The sequence below is a fragment of the Dermacentor albipictus genome, chromosome 2 (assembly GCF_038994185.2).
Source record: "Dermacentor albipictus isolate Rhodes 1998 colony chromosome 2, USDA_Dalb.pri_finalv2, whole genome shotgun sequence".
Taxonomy (NCBI): Eukaryota; Metazoa; Arthropoda; class Arachnida; order Ixodida; family Ixodidae; genus Dermacentor; species Dermacentor albipictus.
The window spans coordinates 57,951,468-57,971,962 of NC_091822.1; the positions used below are offsets into that span (position 1 = coordinate 57,951,468).

Consider the following 20,495-nt stretch of genomic DNA (forward strand, 5'->3'; position numbering starts at 1 on the left):
GGGAAAGCCCAGTGTCAGACCAGGGGACGCTTGAGGCCATTTGAATAACCGGTTCGTTGTGGCGGCATCGTGGTTTTTCATCACATACGTTGCGTTTTCATCTTGCACTAGAAATACATTTCATGCGAGAACGAGTGCGAGCACAGAAAAAAAAGGGGGCTCAATAGTGATGCATCGAGAGTTATTTCTAAGTTTTATAAAGATTATTTCTTAAAAAATAAAATGAATGCAAAGGATACCGCTGTGACTCTTGCGAGTAGTGGTACACGAAGTGATTCGCCGTTTTGAGGCTCAAACTGGAGGGCACCTAAAAAGGGTTGGAGTGATACGAGAAACTGACGGCGATCAACAGGGACCTGATGAAGGAGAACTGCGAAATATATTAGTCTGCCCTGTGGACTCCGTGATTAACACAGTACAAAAATAATCAAACAAACTTCCCAACCCTAGTTGTCCGCGACAGTCACAAGCATTATCTGGAAGGAGCATGCCGAGGCCCTCCCGCCAACGCGCTACAACTTCGTATCCGTGGCTGTGTCCGTTGACAACACGCAGAAGCTGTACCCCACTTTGACGGGCGAACATCACCGTGTAAAAATGTTGTGTACCTAATGCATCTCACGTAAAAAAAACTTTTTTTTTCCGTACGCCAATGACCTGTGTACGTCACTCAAATTAAGCTGCCTCTTTGTCTAGATACGCGCTTCGTTGCCCCGATTCAGTCCTCATTCACTGGACCGTGAATAAATGCGAAGGAAAATGTCCTGAGGGTGGTGCGAATGAAATTTTTAGGATGTGGTGAGGGAATTGTGATGGAGTGAGATAAGGAAAATCGTGTGTTCAAGGCCGAGAAGGCGTGGAGAAAGAATAATGCACGTCCAGGTAGGTGACAGCGAACACTTAGAACGGACTGGCTTACACAGTCATCTGTATTAGCCCCAAGGATGGAACAGGGATCAGCTCTGTCCATTACGGAATTAGGCAATGAAACGAATTGCGGCCGAAATATTTTCGCTGGAAAAACGTTATGTCAGATCTCGGCACCAATGACTTCCTCTCAGTGTGCGAAAGCATTTCGAAAGTTTTATATTTTAAACGTCTTCATAGCTGCGCGTGTGCGTCGCGGTCTACCTTGCACCCTCTGGGTTATCAAAGTGGCGTTTCTAAAGTACAGCTTTCTTTCTTCATGATGCGAGGAGGAAAGGTCGCACGAGGAACATCTCCTTGTATCCTCTTCTTGTAGCCAGCGCGGCGCTCATTATATGCCAGTTAGTTATATGTAAGTACAGTCTGTGGAAATTTCTCTTAGCTGCCTGAACATGTGACGTGCACCATCAAAACCGCTGTGTGTGTTCGTCTTGTGAATTATCTTGGCTTTATCGGTTTCTACGCAACAAAAAGAAGCGGTGTATGTGAATTGGAAGCGTGAATTGGAAATTACTCGCACTATCTGATTGCTTGGCATGGGAATTGAAACATAAACTCTCTCGTGTACGGCCAATCCAAGTCAACCTAGAAACATATAAGTGATCGTAGATATAAAATATCACTGATCCTCCGGCAATGATCCTCCGGCACGACAGCCTCCTGTATGAGGTCGAGGGCCTGGTCACAGGGATCACCGCGGTTGGTAAACCAGCATGACACATATAAGCTTTATGCTTCGCCAATACCTCTTTGCCCAATCACGAAATAATATAAAAACGGGATCGCGTAAAAAGAACGCGGCCTCTGCTTTTCAGAACATAACTTTTGAAAACTGGTTGTGTGCGTGGATGGTCAGTGAAGCTGTACATAGGTTGCGCCTAATGTAGGGTAACTTATGAAACATCGGTCCCATGATGTGCGCCCGGTATACAGATTGCTCCACAAAGTGATATATGACACAAACACACGTTGGAATGCAGCTTTAAAAGCTTTTTATTTCATTTATTCCTTTGAAATGACTGCTACACTTCTTTGTGGTCGCTATAAGACGCACTGATGTTTTGCATTCTTATTTTAGAAATGTTTTTACCCAACGCTGAATCGATGGATGGAGCGTGTACGGTGGTAGGTTGAACTGTATCGATGAAGTAACTCAGGCCAAACTCTTCCGCGAAGTGAGGGAACCACTGCTATGTTTCCAGTTTTGAGATGTCAACGTTAAAGTGTCCCACAACAACTACCGGCGAGGGATTTGCGGATAGGTACGTTGATCAACGCGCAAGTGAGCGCGCCTCGTGATCAATGATGTGGTTTGACGGCTGGTATTATCTGTGCGTTTCGTATTAAAACGAAAGCTGTGCCGTACGCTAGTTTCATGCATATGCCTTACCGAGGCATGATCCATTGCTGCTGACCCTGCACCGACACCAAACTCATCCGCAAAGTGGGTGAACGACTCTTTTTTTTCCCGTTTTGAGATGCGCGGAATCACGTGCACCTCGTCATCAATTATGTGGTTTGACGGCTTTTTTATTTGTCAGGATTGTATTGAAACTAAAGCTGCGCGGTACGCTCGCTTCACGCCCCTGCCTTACTGAGGCATGAGCCATTGCTCCTAGTCCTGCACGGACGCCGGGATTGGCCCACCTGCGTTGGGTTTTTCTGCGGACGGGCGCGAAGTTTTTCCGAGATCCTAACCATAGATAGCTTCGCTGTGAAAAGCACGGACTAACGCCGTAGTGCAACCACGCATGGTCATGCCGCATGCTCGGCCCACGCACCACAGAACAACCTGACATATAACCAAGCAGTTACCAGTACTTCGGAATCTCGCGCAGTCCGCAGTCCGTCGCACGACAAATGAGATTCAGTATGCTGTTATTAATAACAAAATCAGTTTTATTAGCGGGCGGAAACCATATGCAGCAAAACTAGGTAGTCGTCTCAAGGAATCTACACATAACAATTTGAAAGGTTGTCAAATGAACATAAGAACTTATTTCGTAGCAGGACGGTAATCATGCTAAGAAACAAGCAAACAACAAAGCCCATGCCGACTACCAGCGAAGCTGATTACATGGATACCACGAATGTAGAGACGCATGTATTTACGATAGTAGATATGAATTCTGGTTAAGGATTTTCGCCATCAAATAAAAATTTTTATAATTTGTTCACTTGCTGCAGGCTGTGCGTGCGAAGGCGTGGTTTGCAGAAGTCTCGCCGTGGAGTGTTAAAGCTGCATTTTTTCAAGTCATAAACTCTGATGGTAGCAACACGTGTGGTGTTGTTTTTTGCTTCTTGGTATCGCAAGCGGTGCTGTTGAAGATTGACTGTTCCCAATTTCACCTTCGGCAACACAAATACGTTCGCTACGTTCTTTTATTGTTCTCAAGCTTTTCGTTTAAAGTAAGTTTAAAGTGTTTTATTGTATATATATTTACTGTTCAGGATGGATGCTCAGGATGAACGCACTATCAGTGCCTCGAAGACGCCGCCTAAGCCAACTGCCACTCCTCGGGGAGTTGACCAATGCTGGCACGTGGCTATCATCTGCGCCATGACTACATTCCTCACTTCCGCCACCATCAGGTCATCTGGCTTCCTTTACATCGGCATAATGAAGGAGTTCCATGCCGACCGCGGTCAAGCCGCCTGGCCAATCTGCCTCATGGGAGCCATGGCCAACATGGCTGGTGAGTTGTTGGCAGTCGAAAACACAATTACTCATGGTACTCGGCACACAAACGAATTTTAGCATCGCATGTCAATGCCAGCTACAATTTCGTCTCCTGTCGAGGCGTCACCCATATACTGGGAACGGTTAAGTGAATAAAATATGTGGTTGTTAGAAACACGGCACAAGGCCCCGTATGCTAAAATTTTGCTATATTCTAAATAAGCGTGCCTTCAACACTTCTTTCTTTCAAGAAGCGATATAAACATATAAGTGATCCATAGCAATTTAGACCATTGATGACTGCGCTTTCTTGCCCAGACACGACTGTAAGTAGAGAATATGCTACTTAACATCCGCTATCTACAAGGTTCAATACCGCGCGAGTCAAGTCTTGTTGACTAGTACTAAATGAATGAGGAGTCTTGAGGATCATGAACATGGATTAAGCGCTTGAAACTCTCATAATGCATTAGCTTACCCTTCTTGGCCTTCCGGAATCCTTACGACGCAATTTGTAGCAGTTACTTTTCATCAACTGCATCGAGTCGCCCATCCCCACGATAATCACAATGCGTAGCGGCCTCGGATCCAGTGAGCACTGACAATAACAATGCTTACAAAATCGGTGCCCCCAGGCCTCATTTTCTCAGAATTATCTTCCTGCGACGTTATTCCTCTCTCATTATCCATGATGCCGAGTGGCGAGGGCCAAAGAAATAGAGAGACATGTTCTGGGGCTTTGCGTGCCAAAACCGCGATGTAATTTTGAGGTAGACCGCATGAAAGGAATGAGGATTCATTTCGCCTCCCCCTCATCCCCACCCCCGACTGGGCACCTGCTGCAATGTCCACAAGGCGTTTTGCATTCTGTCGCCACCGAAATGCGGTCGCTGTGGTTGGGATTAAACCCACAACATCATTCTCAGAAGTGCAGCGCAATAGCCGCTGAGCTGCCGCTGCCTATTGGCGAAAAAAAAGGAAAGTCAGACAAATTGTTACATAATACAGCTTAGAAGATACGGGTCATTGTTTCGCAGAAAGCTTTCCTTGTTGGAGAGCGGTTAGTCACTTCTAAATTACCGAACTATCAGCAGTCACAGCAGTGCTTGCCATTTTCATAGATATGCGGATGGACATGCCTCATTGCTCTCTTATGCCTCCTGCCTTCTTCTTAATCTTTCTCCGGTGAAAAATGTGTCTCTTTGGCGACTATAGTGTCGGATCCTTTAGACATTTACCACCTGTACCTAGAGTCCAACACCTAAAGCGGTGCACTGTCTAAACTATGCAGGTTGAATGTAATTTCACCAAGTTGACAAATCAGCTCTTTTGTTCCTTGGACCACCGTATAAAAGTTGTTCCTTCCGAACCACTTACCATGATGGGAGTTTGCTCGCACATGTGTCGCCTATGGCTTGAAGTACCATTTACTATTGCCTACTCCTTCTTGTCAACTGCCAAAAGACCAGGATGTGATGTTCGGGGGGGTAAAGAGACAATCGTGCACCTTCTGTGCAATAATCCTTGTTTCAGTGCTGAGGAAAAGCAGCCTGCACCATGGAAGGTGTACTTGACAACCGTGCTCTTATGGAAATGTGACTTCTCGGACCATGGTCCCAGCCTAAGGCCGCCAGATTTGCTCAGAAAGGGCCAGTGTTTTTTTTTTCAGTTCCTCTAAGACTGACTCAAAATATAGTCGATATGAGTTGCTTTCATTGTGTTCGTGCATACAGATTAGCTTCCGTATCCTTTCTTCTTTTCTCCTGACATTTTCGACCATTACCCCACCTCCTCCTGCAGTGTAGCCATTCAGACATTTAATCAGGTTGCTGACGCCTCTGCCATTCATCTCCTAGTTTTGCTAACTTTCTCTTCCAGCATCCTCAACGAATATTCACTCAAGAGGCGTCAAACTAAAACCACATAAGACATATATAGACATTAGCTTATGTATCATCACTTCACTTGGCCACTACTGCCATGTCTGCTTGGGGGGGGGGGGGGGAGGGGGCTTAGCGCTTTCTTTCTAATATAGATCATTCCATACTACAGAGAAAGCTGCCAAAAATATGCAGCAGAGAGTACTCTTTTGTCCTTGCTCATCCGGCGATTAAATCATCTCTGAATGTGTTATTGGAAGTGACCGCGAGTTGAGCAAAGCGTCGATGCACGCACGGCTCATGGGGACTTGCTGAACATTACACACTTGAATATTGTATGTATGCTGATTTAGGATGAGTCAACGATAGTGGCATTCAAGTTAATATTCAATTGTGTGTGCGTGACTCTATGCGCACAGTTCGTTACAACGTGCCTTGTTCTACTTGATAAAAGAGTGCTTATGCTAGAGTAAATACTGTTGTTTACCGCAAAGTGAGACTGCTGATTATACTCTACAACGCTTTGGCACGTCCACGAGAGAAATAAAAATGAGCAATTAGTGTTGTGGGAATAATTGTGTATGACTAAAATTTTGGCCGTAGTCCTGCGAATGGACTCTTAAAGAATTACATTCTGGGAAGAGGTCTTTTTCTTTGTCTTCTTCTACACTTTCCTTCTCTTACTCCATCCCCCGCTGCAGAGTAGCTAACCGGAAAATTAACCTGGTTAGCTTCTCACCATTTCGCCTTTTCTTATCTCTGTCTCTCTCTTGGAAATTATAGACAATAGAGCACACAGTGTCTTCCGCATTCTCCTTTTATTCCCGCAGGCCTTGTCGCCGGTCCTTTGATCCAGAAGTTCACGCCTCCACCTGTCATGTTCGCCGGAAGCATAATTATGTCAGGTGGTATCATCGCTTCGAGTTTTGCACCGACCATAACATGGATTGCTGTTACACAAGGGATTGTGTTTGGTAAGACTGCGATTATGTTATAACACCTATCAGTATTTCATGGCACTAAAAATCAACACCTCCTTCCTTATTCGATGTGGTAATAAAGCAATTAATAGTGTACAGAAACATTTTTAGTGACGCGCCCAAACATCGCTTGATGTGATTGTCCGCGGAAGAATGCATGGGTCGCAGCGCAATTCTGAACGAGAACGTGAATCAAAGCTATACAGTTTCTATCCATTGTTCCTAGAGGCCTGTTTCTTGCAAATTTTCATTATACTAGCTGATTTGTGTATTGTAGCTAACCAATTATTATCTTTTTTGAGGTGGGATTACAATACTCAGTATTCTTGCCTGTAGATATTACACATGCGCAGGTGTTTTCCTAGCATGTAGGCTAAAATCACAAGCGTATACATAGAGTAACTGCTTGGCAAAATATCCGTATTACTTCCGAAAATGATAATGTTTACTGCAGGGCAATGTGAAGAAGCTCCTGCAACACGCGTAGGATTTTGCGATGGAAGAGTCTTCTCCCTATTAAATGACAGAGACGAACAGTAACGATGGCTCTTCATGGACCTTTTATTACAATGTGACGGAATGTCCGATCACGCACGCTGTAACTCACAAACTTTTGAGAAGACTATTTGCAGTCGAGATGGAACTGAATCTGGTAGCCTCAGTGTTTCACCTCGTTGCATACCATGGCTGTTTGGGGTTTTGTGACTCGCAAAAAACATATTTTGAAGCATGCAAATGGTAAAATACCCCCCCGTATATTATTTCCCGTCTGAACTGAATAAAATTTGCTGCAAACAAATACAAGAAATGCAATGTACACTGTAGTGGACAGCTTTCACAGGAAATACTGCATCAGATTTGAAACGCTTTTAGGAGCCTATTTGTGGCATGGAGCTCCGCTGGTTACCGTACACGCACCGTTGTGACGATTCATTTAGGCTACATTGTTTCTGCAAGGCTGAATGAATATTTATGAATAAATAGAGAGGTGCTTCCTCGAAGAGTAAAGCGATCCGCACAAGTTTAATTAGCTTCTACTATTGTATTTCGCACACTGCGGAGACTGCAGTCACTTAGGCCAAGCGTAGTGCAATGGATGACCGCGGCAGGATGTAATTGCTTATGACATCTTGCCTAGAGGTGCTGATTTTCGTCTTTTGCTGACCGCGTCAATCACTAGTACGCCGAAATGCCGTTTTTCATTTTATGTCGCGTTGGTAAAGAAATAATAGACAGAGTGAGCACTTCGTTTGTCGTTTATCAGCCTAAGTGTAGGTTGCGTGTGTAGATAGCAGAATGGATTTTTTTTTTGGCTGCTGCGTAGCGTAACATGCCTATTTTTGTGTTTTCTTCATTCGTGAACAAGGTATAGGATCAGGCCTGGTGTTCATGACGCTCCCCGTATTCGTCAACCAGTACTTCGACAAGTACAGGGGATTCGCACTTGGCATCGTGTACACCGGCTCCACGAGCTCGGCGTTCGTCTTTCCGCGGTTGCTGCTGTACCTCGAGAATACGTACAACTTTCGCGGCAGCATCATGATCTTCGGCGCTATCATAGGTCACGTCATCGCCATTAGCCTCCTCCTGAAAGAGCCACCATGGATTCGCCGCAAGCGAGCAGAAGACGGACTGGCAGTGAAGCAAGCCAAACAGATCTTCACCATCCAGAAAGAATGCATGAAGGAACAATCGAACACCATCCAGAAAGACGCTCTTCCTGGTAAAAAAGGAGAAGGCAACGCAAAAGATAAAGCAAAGAAGCCGGTGAATCCTTGGAGTCTCCGTCATGGGCTTACTGTGCTCGAGAGTCCCATGTTTTATGTCGTGACGCTCACATATATTGTATTTGGTTATAACTTTGACGTCTTCATGGCCACCATTGTCGACTTTGCTATCGACAAAGGCACGGATTTGGAGGCAGCCGTGGGTCTTATACCGCTTTTCTCCATGACCGACACGTTTGGACGCCTGTGCATCCCGCTGCTCGCCGATAGAGGGTACCTGAGGCGCAGTACCCTGGCCATGCTCACCTACCTGTGGATGTCTGTAGCACTGCAAGTTTTTCCACATGTGTGTGGCTACTACCATCTGTTGGCTGCCTGTCTGTGTCTCGCGACGGCCATTGGCTGTGGCGTCACCATGTATCCGATTCTTATGGCCGACTACATGGGCATCCAGAGGCTTCCAATCAGTTATGGAATCGTCGGGACAGTGGCTGGCCCATTGTTTATAGTCAAGCCACTTTTTATTGGTAAGTTGATGTCTTCCACTCGGTTCTTCCTTGACCATGTTGTTTCATTGCGAAGCGTCTTTGGGATGTACAAATTGATGCACTATCAACAAAATTAGGCGTTGAAAGAAACATCACCGTAGGCGACCCTTCCCTCGGTCTCCTTTATTACACGCATGAACCGTGAAATGTGTTAAAAGTTTCCGTAACACCAACCTGAACAATTCTCGAACCACGCTTTTTGGATTAGTGCATTGAGCGGAAAATCTTCGTACAACTGCATTTTCCTCGAATGTACATTTCGGGTTGGCCTCCTGCAATCTACTATAGCTGTTTATGTAGTTTTACGTAGCTGCGCCAGAGTACAAAATACAAAGCATGCTCACTCATCAACATGAAAAAAGTGATAGAAACAGCCACGGACATCGTCGCCGCTCACGCTGGAACAACCGAGTGATGCGAGCGCCTTAATAAGGCGAAAGCCTCAGATGGTTCATCGGGTGAAAAATCCGATGTCTGGCGTTATGGCGCCGAATTTCATGGCACCAATATTCATAGGCAGTCGAACCCTCTACCTGTGGTTTTTATGGCGGATTTATTTAAAACCCATGGCCTTTCGTTCGAGTAAGACCCACTAGATTTGGTGTTAATTAGGCCAAATTACGCCATCAATTTCCTAAAATGAAAGCGTGAAGCAGAGGCGCAGAAGCGTCAGCCCGGCCTGTCCTGTTAATTAAGACAAAGATAAATAAGGCACTGTTAATTAAGACATGTTTAATTAAGGCACTCACATCCATGACCTTCGGTGTCAAGGCGAAGTTAAAGCACTTGACCACTCGAGCCTCCAACATTAGATAGTGTTAGGATAGTGTTAATTAAGGCACTTGTGGCCACGAACATTGGTGTAAGTCGAATTCATATTGAGATAGGGGCAATCCAGCCATATCTCCGAATAGGATTCCAATTGACATCGTGGAGGTCGAGAGTCGAATCTACTACCTTTGGTGTTAAGGCAAAGTGAATTGAGGCGCAGCTAATGAAGATATACTTAATTAAGACACTTGAACCCACGACCTTTGATGGGAGAAAAATGACAGGAGGTAACAAGGCATTAGAATGAAAATGTAATGTAACGAAGGTTTCGTGAGCGGGCAGGCTTTGCCTTCCTCATTTTTAGCGTCTGCTAATGTGACTGTCAACTGTTTATATTTTCTCCGGTGCTAGCACAGGGCACTGTAAGCACGAGTAAATGACTTCAATTATCGTGTTTCCTTGTGTTGGTAATACAGATACTGTTGTTCTTTTTCTACCAAAAACTTTTGTACAGTAATGTCAACGCTATTCTGCGTCGTTAGTAAGTTTGTGTTTTCAATTTCAGGAGCCATCTAGCAGTCTACTATAATTCCCAATCAACAGCGCAAGCTCACTTTATATCTCTGGAAGGGTTTTATTTACAAGTTTAAAGACGCGTACACACTTCATTACATAGCATAGCTTTAATTGCCACGCTGTATGCCGAACAAACACGTTACTTATCTTAGACGGCCATGTATTTCGGCACGCGCTCTTCGAGTAGTCCGCGCATTATAGGTTGTCTGTCGGGTGCTAGTCATCAAATGCAGGCATAGGGCCTCGCAGGCTAGTCATTTATTGAAAACCCTAAAGTTTGGCAACAATTGGAATGAAGCAAATCGAAACTATTCACTAATTTTCATTTTTATCAGGAAAGAAATGTCCGTTTTGCATTTGAAAAGCACGGTCATATTATGAGGTGCGCCGCAGCTAATTCGGATGATTTCTAATCACCTGGCAAGTGCTTTTGCGGCCGAAATACGGACGCCATGGACGGGATCGAACTCATGACCTCGAGCACCGCAGTGCGGCGCCTTAGCGACTGAGTTAAGATAGTATTTTCATTTTCCTGCGAAAGCCTCGACGCTCTGTATATATATATGTGCACATTTTTAATTCACATATTTACTGTGCTTTTTTATCATGGTAAAAAAGAACACCTGCTTTTGTTCCACACCTTGACATTCCCGTGCGAAGCTGCAGTGTATGCAAAACAGTACATAAACAATCTTACGCTAATACTCGGGCACAAAAACAATGTTGAAATATCTCAGCTGTGTTTCACATCTGTGTCATTAGAATTAGGCTGGAAGTGCAGTGCAGTGGGCTGCTGCGCAAATAACGCAACAAGAACTGCAATATCTTCGCCATCGTGAGAGTTTAATATGCACTGCACAGCTGTACATACGAATAATGTGTGCTGCACATTGAACCTAGTAAATGAGTAAAAAAATGAATAAAAAAGAAGAAAAAAAGAAAAAACGGTCTTGTTTTGATGTGCTTAAACCTGTATCAACAACGAATTGTTGAGCCGTATCAACAATGAGCCGTCACCAGCTGCGGCGAAATTGTACCTTTCTTGTGAAATTCCTACGTGCCCTGGCTCTCGTGTTATCGTTAAAGTGGAATAGTCAGAGTGTTCTGTAGTTCTATTTTGAGAATTATAGCCATCTTGCCTGCTCCAATTAGATACACAATGTAAGGGCAAAGACGCACCGCACAGTTTTCCGTAAAACCTTTTGACATTCGAGTACTCTTTGGAATCGCACAACGACAAATGCGACAGTGTAACATCCAGAATCACATCCGTTACACAGCTCATTTCGCCTATATTAAGAATTCTTTTACCATGATAGATTGAGTGAAAGTTGCGCGTTTAATGAGAATGTTCACGTAGGGGTAGCTGCAGTTAGTGCATAGCTGTAGGCGAACTGCGTGAACCATTGTATAATTACCCACAGAACGCAATCTTATATGTTTTGTTTCTTCAGTTCGACCTTTTTTTTTGTCGGGTTAAAATCTTTACAAAACAGAGGAACCATCTAATAAAGTGCTTTAAAGGCGCAATGGGTTACTTTTGTTAAGAATATGACCTCTGCTACGCTCCAAGGGGCCAGAAGGTCTGCAGGGCAGCAGTGTTAGAGAGCTCAAGAAAACAAACAAAAATATCCCAGCAGCACAGGCATATTCAACACATGCTTCCGATTTCCGGGAAGTCAAGTCTGTTTGCAAAATGTGTCGGCGAGTCGCATACTTTGTCGTCGACATTGTGCTGCCGTGTGCCAAGCCTTCTACGTTATTGGCTTTGCACATTGAAAATGCGCAAGCGCTCTATATGCCGCGGCTATACATAAGAAAGTAAATGTAAGTCAGCGTGCTTCGAGAAAAGTTATAATGAAATAATATGTCCAAAAAAACGGTGTTTTGTTTTATATTTTACGCCCAGGCTTCACTGCCAATGTTCTAACACAGTATGGAGTTTATCATGTCACGTTGACTTCAAGAGACTCGGATCAGCAAAATACGGAACTTTAGTAAATATTTGTTCATTTCTCCTCCCTGTTGAGCATAAGCGGTTCCGGAATAATGCGAATCACAGAAGAATATATATAACTTTCAATGTCGTTTCTGCACTATCATCTTCCTTATGCTTAGCTCAGTCGAGTATAAAGTCTCCAATCACTCCGTGTACAACCGCCAGTACCTTCCAAAATTGTTGTCTATCTTTTTTGCTAAGTTCAAATGTTTTCATGTTTTTAGATTACTTGAAGCAAATTATTTCCTTTGTTTTTTCTTCACTTGCGCAGTGGTTGTACACGTAGGCCACACGCACCACTTTGTTCCTTTAATATCACATTTCGCAGTTTGCTGTATTTATTAGAAATGTCAAATCAAAGAAAACGACAGGGACCAGAGAAAGACGTAACGAACTTACAAGTACTATACAATCCTTTCTGCGTTTTTTTCCGCGTCCATATCTTTTCTCGCTGCATTACCCTTCCTAAAGTGGGACCAACTAGTTGCCGTGCTCATATGTTGGTTAACAGTATTGAAGACGATCAGTGCTAGTGGCATGCCAAGCTATTGGTAAGGGAAAAATAAAGCAAGACAAAAACTTAAAAACGCTCTGTCTTCCCAACTTCAAATGATCTTGGTTCTTCAAAGCGTAAATTAATGCTGTCATTTTTGCCAAAAGTTATGCAGGTGTGTTGTCGCGTGCCGTACCAAAGCGACATGTCTTGCAGTAATCATCAGTGTGTTTTATTTCATGACGCACTCATAAACGCACGGTACCTTTTCCCCGACATCACTTGAGTGATTTTTCGCAGTAGCTGCCAGCAGCTTGAGTCTGTACACCATTATTTCAGAATATTAAATTGTAGGCTCTAACGGTATTCTTCTGCGTCTGTTACCGCCACAGGTATGAAGCAGGCCTGGTTTAATTTTGCAGTGAAGAAGAAACTAGGAATTGGCAAGAATCAGATGTATGCTTCAAGAGACAAAGCCGGCAATATCAATACTAATATGGATGAGATAGTTCAAGTGGCTGAGGAGTTCTATAAAGATTTAGCCAGTGGCACCCACGATGATAATGGAAGAGAGAATAGTGTAGAGGAATTCGAAATCCCAAAGGTAACACCGGAAGAAGTAAAGTAAGCCTTGGGAGATATGCAAAGGGGAAAGGCAGCTGGGTAACAGCAGATCAGGTATCAGGTAACAGAAGATTTGTTGAAGGATGGTGGACGGATTGTTCTAGAGAAACTGGCCACCCTGTATACGCAATGCCTCATGACCTCGGACGTACCGGAATTTTGGAAGACCACTAACATAATCCTAACCCATAAGTAAGGGGACGCCAAAGACTTGAAAAATTTTAGACCGATAAGCTTACTCTCACTTGCCTACAAACTATTTACTAAGGTAATCGCAAACGGAATCAGGAACGCCTTAGACTTCTGTCAAGCAAAGGACCAGGCAGGATTCCGTAAGGGCTACTCTAGAATAGACCATATTCACACTATATATCAGGTGATAGAGAAATGTGCGGAATATAACCAACCCTTATATATAGCTTTCATTGATTACGAGAAAGCGTTTGATTCTGTCGAAACCTCAGCAGTCGTGGAGGCATAAACGTACCAGGGTGTAGACGAGCCTTATGTAAAAATACTGAAATACATCTACAGTGGCTCCACATCCACCGTAGTCCTCCATAAAGAAAGCAACAAAATCCCAATAAAGAAAGGCGTCAGGCAAGGAGATAAGATCTCTCCAATGCTATTCACAGCGTATTTACAGGAGGTATTCAGAGACCTGGATTGGGAGGAATTGGGCATAAAAGTTAATGGAGAATACCTTAGTAACTTGCGATTCGCTGATGATATTGCCTTGCTTAGTAACTCTGGGGACCAATTGCGATGGATGCTCATTGACCTGGAGAGGCAAAGCAGAAGAGTGGCTCTAAAAATTAATCTGCAGAAAACTAAAGTAATGTTTAACAGTCCCGGAAGGGAACAGCAATTTACAATAGCGAGTGACGCTCTGGAAGTAGTAAGGGAATACACCTACTTAGGGCAGGTGTTGACGGCAAATCTGGATCATGAGACGGAAATAATCAGAAGAATAAGAATGGGCTGGGTGCGTTTGGCAGGCATTCTCAGATCGTGAACAGCAGGTTTCCATCATCCCTCAAGAGAAAAGTGTATAATAGCTGTGTCTTATCAGTACTCACCTACGGGGCGGAAATCTGGAGGCGCACAAAAAAGATTCTACTCAAATTGAGGACAACGCAACGAGCTATGGAAATAAGAATGATAGGTGTAACGTTAAGGGATACGAAAAGAGCAGATTGGGTGAGGGAAAAAACGCGAGTTAATGACTTCTTAGTTTAAATCAAGAAAAAGAAATGGGCATGGGCAGTACATGTAATGAGGAGGGAAGATAACCGATGGTCATTAAGGGTTACGGACTGGATTCCAAGGGAAGGGAAGCGTAGCAGGGGGCGGCAGAAAGTTAAGTGGGCGGATGAGATTAAGAAGTTTGCAGGGACGACATGGCAACAATTAGCAAATGACCGGGGTTGTTGGAGAAGTATGGGAGAGGCCTTTGCCCTGCAGTGGGCGTAACCAGGCTGATGATGATGGTGGTTTAATTTTCTGCACGACATTTCCAACCTAGACTTTTTTCAGGGTAAGCATACCATCGTTGGTATACTTAGCCTGCAACCATCCTTTTTATAACCTCCGTGGTTTTGCCTGCGTTTTGAATTTCACGTTACTCGGGTTGGTTTTGCACTAATCCAATGTCCACAAAAAATTTAGTTCTTTTAACAATAAATCCTGCAGAGTGTAAGCGTTTAGAGAGTAGAAAAGTTTGTGTCTGCTGCGCCGAATGATGTTGAGGTGGTAGAACACAGGCTATGACAGCAGCTGCATTCAGCAAACCGTTATCACCGGAGTATAGTAACCGCATATTTTTTTATGCGTACAGATGAAATGGCCGTGATGATGCAGCCCAATAACTGTTATATGTATATACTTGCAAATGGAGAAATCGTTTTATCGCCAGCTACAGGCCCAATTTGGATGAAGATTGTTGCTTTTCAATTAAACTGTTAAAACATAGTTACTCTAACAACTACGATATTTATTGAGGCTGTCAACTTTTTCACAAAAGTTGCTGTAACTTTAACAAAGAAAGACAGAACCTTATGCACCAGAGTTAACAATAATGATAAAATAATCACATAAATTGCAGCCATTGGGGTGTCTGAAGCGGGAAAAAAACTGATTAATTACGTGTAACGCAAGAACAGACCAATAATTTGGTAGTAGAGACTTTCGCAAGGCCATTGTTAACTTTGAAAAAAAATCACATAAGTTGCCAATCTATACGTCAAATTTGTCTCTTTTAGAGGCTTTACTAGATCCAATTCACAGAAATGTGGCATCTGTTCTTGGTGCAGAGTCACCGATTTCGAAACTTCTTCATTCAAGTTAAGAAATAGCGACTTTAGGCAAATAATGTAAACAATAATATGTCATATATTAAAGTGGGGTTTTCCTGTGGTTGGTGCACTTGAAATGTATCTCACAAATAAAAGAAAAGAAACAATCGAAATTGATTGAGCGGTTTTTGCACGAAAGCATTTCTACCAGCTTCAACTCTTTGAATAGAAAAAGTCAGCGTTTCTCCGACCCCACGCACATACCCTACGCCGAAGCTCTGAGGCTGTGGCAACGAGCCGCTGAACACGAAGTCACGGGTTGAATCCCGGCCTATGTGGTCGTGTTTCGATAAGAACGATGCAATAACGTCCGTGTGCTTTTATTTAGGTGCACGTCTGAATTACCTCCGCTAGTTGAAGTTATGTCGGAGTTCCCATTACGGCGTCCTTCATAATTAGATAGTGGTGTTAGACGGACAATTTCAGAAAAAAAATAAGAGTGAGCTCCGGCCTAAAGAATTCTCTAAAATGAATTCTGGCTCTTACAGCTTGACTGAAGGAACTAGTGAACATATCCGGTGCTCTCGCTTGCAGGCTACTTCCGGGACCACGTCGGGTCGTACGACAACATGTACCGGTTCCTCTCGGTCGGCGTCTTCACGGTAGGCCTTGTTTGGCTAGCCGTGTCCCTGAGCGAGCGCCGCAAGCGCAAGACGTGGCAGCCACCTGCAGAGGGAGCCGCCGAAGCCATCGTCGTTGCTGGCCATGCCATCTACTGCAACCCCGGTTTCGTGGCCACGGAACCTGGCTGCAGGGACGTTTACTGCGCCGGGTCGAAGGCGCGGAAATGTGATCCAGAATGCGGAACGGTCTCAACATGATGTTTCGCAGGCGAATTTATTTTTGTTCAAAACACGCACGACATGTGCGGGTCGGTTCGCAAAATCATCCCGCTACAGAAAGTGCTGCGGGTGTTGAGACGCGCGTGTCCCAAATCGCGGGTTTTAACACGGTTGTCCGGCTGCGTTTACACCATATTGTGTACTTTGAAATAAGACGCTATAAAGCGCATAATTTCAAGTGTCGCCTAGCTTTGAAACTAGGCGGCATGGAGGCGCTATCGAATGCACGCCGCGCAGCCGATGGCGAAACGTCTCTGCACCGTATCGGTAGCCAGGAAGGTGACAAAGATTCTACCAAATGTTGTGTAAAATTTTCATAACGTCTTAGATATTGTTACTATGATATAGCAAATCGGTAAACTGGGATGGTTGGCACATTGTAACACAAGTAAAAAAAAACGGGAAACACACGAGAGACCAAATGAAGAAGACTAAGGGACTAGCTGGGCGGGACTAGAGGGACTAACGACGGATGTCTACTTCATCTGGCCTGCTGTGTTTTTCCGCTGGTTTTTTACCCGTTTTGTAACGTACCAACTAGTCCAGTGTAACGCTTTGCTACTCCTGCTAGTCTGGTCGTCTTCTCCATCTGGACTTCCGTGTGTTTCCGCAGCTTTTATTTCGTTTTCCATTTTTAGTTACTCCGAATATATTTTTGGCATAGTGCAAGCGCAATATTTCCAACGGACGCTTTGAAGCAACCTGTAATAAACAGAAAAAAGCGCAGACTCAGCAGCCCTTAGTCAACGACTGCGCTAAACAGCTCCACTATGGTATAACCATTCGCATGACCTGCATACACTCTCTGTCATATAACCGAATGCAGCAATACTCATCAGTTCCTCATTTTTCTTCTTGGAGTCTATGCATGTGAGTGGTAAAGTAGTGGTTCACAAATTCCTTCTACAGTTTTTTTTATTGCCATGAATTCCTTAGCATGGTAGCGAAAAGCAGCCTGCACTTTTTATTGTACCCAAACACTTTGCTCTTGACTTACTGGCGGCAATCTACAAGCTTCAGTTTCTATTTTTTCAAACTATGTCACGGGTTGTTGTTTTAGCCCACCAGTATTCATATGATAGATACAAAGCCAATTCTTTCCGAAACCATTTTGTTCGTGATAACATTTCTGTCACAAAATTTTGTAAATAAACTGGTCATGAGTGGCGCCACGCAGTCTTAATTTTTTTACAACAGGATAACGGGCTCGCCGTGGCGTACATATGACGTATGACGTTCTGGATGCGCCATATAGTACCTACTATCAGAGCAAGGTGTCACTGGTGGCAGCTCGAAAATTGAGTGGCTGGTCAATAGGTTTATTACTGTATGAGTGGAGGCGCATCAGAGGTAGTGTCTACACCCTTGAATATTGGCAAATTCGACTTTGCTTCTAAAAAAACAATTTCAATTGGTCACCCGAACGCGTCCTTTGGCCAGATCTTGTACTTTAATCATTTGTAAGCAGAATCGTGTGTCCCACGCCATTGGGTCCAGAAGCTTGTCACTGAACAAAAAGAAGCACAAATGACACATTAGACACAAAGAAAAAGCACGCCCAGAAAATAAAATAAAAGTGAAAAATGTCAAGCACTTTAGTGCTACCAGGCCCAAGTGTCACTGGTGTCGCATAGGCAGAAACGGGCAATGATTAATCATCGCTGAGCTGATGGAGATTCCTAATGATGCGTCTAAAATGCTACTGCTATGCCCGGTAATCAGAACGGTGAAGAGAGAAGACCAATAAAAGGTGAGTCAGTGAATGGGGCTACAAGAATCAATTTTTTTTCCTATGCGCTGGCACGGGGCAATATATGGGAATTAAAATATGTGTTAGCATGCACACTCGTTTCGTGCTTGACCTATTTTGTTTGCGTCTACTTTTGCAGGCGCGGTCACTGAAAACTTTTTACCAACAATGGCTCCCAAGGCCAGTTCTATCCGGAAGTTAGTAGGTACCGGTGCGAAACTGCCTGATTCTCCCATCCTGTCTACATTCCTAACACAAATACAACTATATTATCATCATCACAACCAATTTAGGTCCACTGCAGGACGGACGCCTCTCCCTCCGATGTTCAATTGCCCCTATACTGCGCCGACCGATTACAACTTGCGCCTGCGTATTTCTTAATTTCATCACCCCACCTAGTCATTTACTGTCCTCGATTGCGTTTCCTCTTTTCTTAGCAACCATTCTGTAACCCTAATGGTCCACCGGTTATCTAACCTACGCATTACATGTCCTGCCCAGTTCCATATTTTCCCTTAATGTCAATTAGAATATCTGCTATGCCCGTTTGCTCTCTGAGCCGCAACGCTCTCTTCCTATCTCTTTACGTTGCGCCTATTATTGTTTGTTCCATCGCTCTTTGCGTGGGCATCAACTTGTTTTCGACCTTTGTCAGTCTTCGAGTTTCTGCCCCATAAGTTAGCACCCGTAGAATGCACTGACTGCACACCTTCCTGTTTAGTGATTATGGTAAGCCTCCAGTAAGGGTCTTCTACAGACGGGGGCATACCCAAACCCCCTACTTTTTCACAAGATGTACCCCGAAATTCAGACAACAAATGCATGTGCACTATGCAAGGACTTAGCGAACTTACTTCGCATGCTGTGGCGATGTCCCGCGTTACGCGGCGATGAAAGCAACACTTCTTCACGCTGGGATGCGGTGCTACACAGCCCCAACGTCGAAGAACAGTAATGGCCTGTCCAACGGGCCCGCGATGCGGCAGAGAGACTCGGCCTCTCTGTCCCGACGTGGGAGCGGCCCGGTGCGCGCTTGTGCATGCCCTAAAGGACCCTAATAAAGTATTCCATCCATCCATCCATCCATCCATCCATCCATCCATCCATCCATCCATCCATCCATCCATCCATCCATCCATCCATCCATCCATCCATCCATCCATCCATCCATCCATCCATCCATCCATCCATCCATCCATCCATCCATCCATCCATACATCCATCCATCCATCCATCCAGTAAAGATCTGAGTAGGTCGGCCGTATGCGCTCCAGCCCAATTTTATTCCGTGAATTTCCTTCGCATTATCAGGGTTGCCTGTGAGTAATTCAACAAGGTAAACGTATTCCTGCGCAGGCCCTAGAGGTTAACTAGTCATCCTGAAGTCTTATTCCCTTGCCAGGCTATTGACCATTATTTTTGTTTTCTGCATATTGACCTTCAACTCCACTCTTACACTCTCTCTAGTAAGGTCCTAAATCATTTGTAGTAATATGCCTCCTGTGTTGTTAAACTGGACAACGTCATCTGAAAACCGAAGGTTACGGTGGTATGCGCTGTTGATTCTTACTCGTAAGCCATCCTAAAGCTCCTGTACTCCTTGAGTATGTAATGCCTATATGACTGCTGATATCTCTACTGAATAAAATGCCTGTTCGTAATTTAGGAAAGCCATGTAGAGAGGCTTGTTGTCCAATGCAGATTTCTCGATTACCTGATTGAGTACATGGATAAGATCCATTGTACAGTATTCCTTGCTGAAGTCTGTATGTGCCATGCTTGACTGAAACCAAGTATTGCCCTTATTCTTACAAAAATTGTCTTCGTGAATATTTTGAACAATACTGAAAGTAACTTAATGGGCCTCAATTTTTCCATTCTATAGCGTATCCCTTCTTTAGATTAGTATAATGTAGGCATTCCTCAGGCTATCTGGGACCCTCGAATTCTTGAGAAATTTAGTATAAAGGTTGGTAAACGTTTCAAGCATGATGTCTCCTCCATCTTTCGTTGAATAATTTTTATTCCATCTTCTCCAGCCGTGTTTCCTCGTTTCATGTCTTCTAACGCCCTTCTAACTTCATCGCAAGGTATCCAAGAAGGCTGTATAACCTGTTGATTACTACTTTCAGTGGAGGTATTCTGACTGCTCTGGATATTGTAGATGTCCCTATAAGATTATTGCGCTACTTTTACTATAGCTTTGAAATTGCTGATGGTATCAGTCAGCATATCTTTCAGTGCATATATCTTGGCTTTTCCTATGCCAAGTTTTCTTTTCAGTGATTTCATGCTGCGTCCATTTATTACTGTTTCCTCAATCTTTCTTAGGTTATAATTT

At 44.0% G+C, this 20,495-nt stretch overlaps 1 protein-coding gene across 2 annotated transcripts in view; it reads left to right on the top strand.

Annotated features, from left to right (window-relative positions):
- The window catches only part of LOC135901835 (monocarboxylate transporter 9-like), a 30,950-nt gene extending 13,381 nt beyond the window's left edge, over positions 1 to 17,569 (top strand). For both annotated transcript variants that reach the window (XM_065431683.1, XM_065431682.1), the window contains 4 exons: positions 3,379 to 3,623; positions 6,318 to 6,461; positions 7,834 to 8,721; positions 16,094 to 17,569. In XM_065431683.1, the coding sequence (XP_065287755.1) occupies positions 3,380 to 3,623; positions 6,318 to 6,461; positions 7,834 to 8,721; positions 16,094 to 16,380 (1,563 nt within the window). In that variant the 5' untranslated portion in view covers position 3,379 and the 3' untranslated portion in view covers positions 16,381 to 17,569. The remainder of the gene's footprint in view (positions 1 to 3,378; positions 3,624 to 6,317; positions 6,462 to 7,833; positions 8,722 to 16,093) is intronic.
- Positions 17,570 to 20,495: the final 2,926 nt, after the last annotated feature.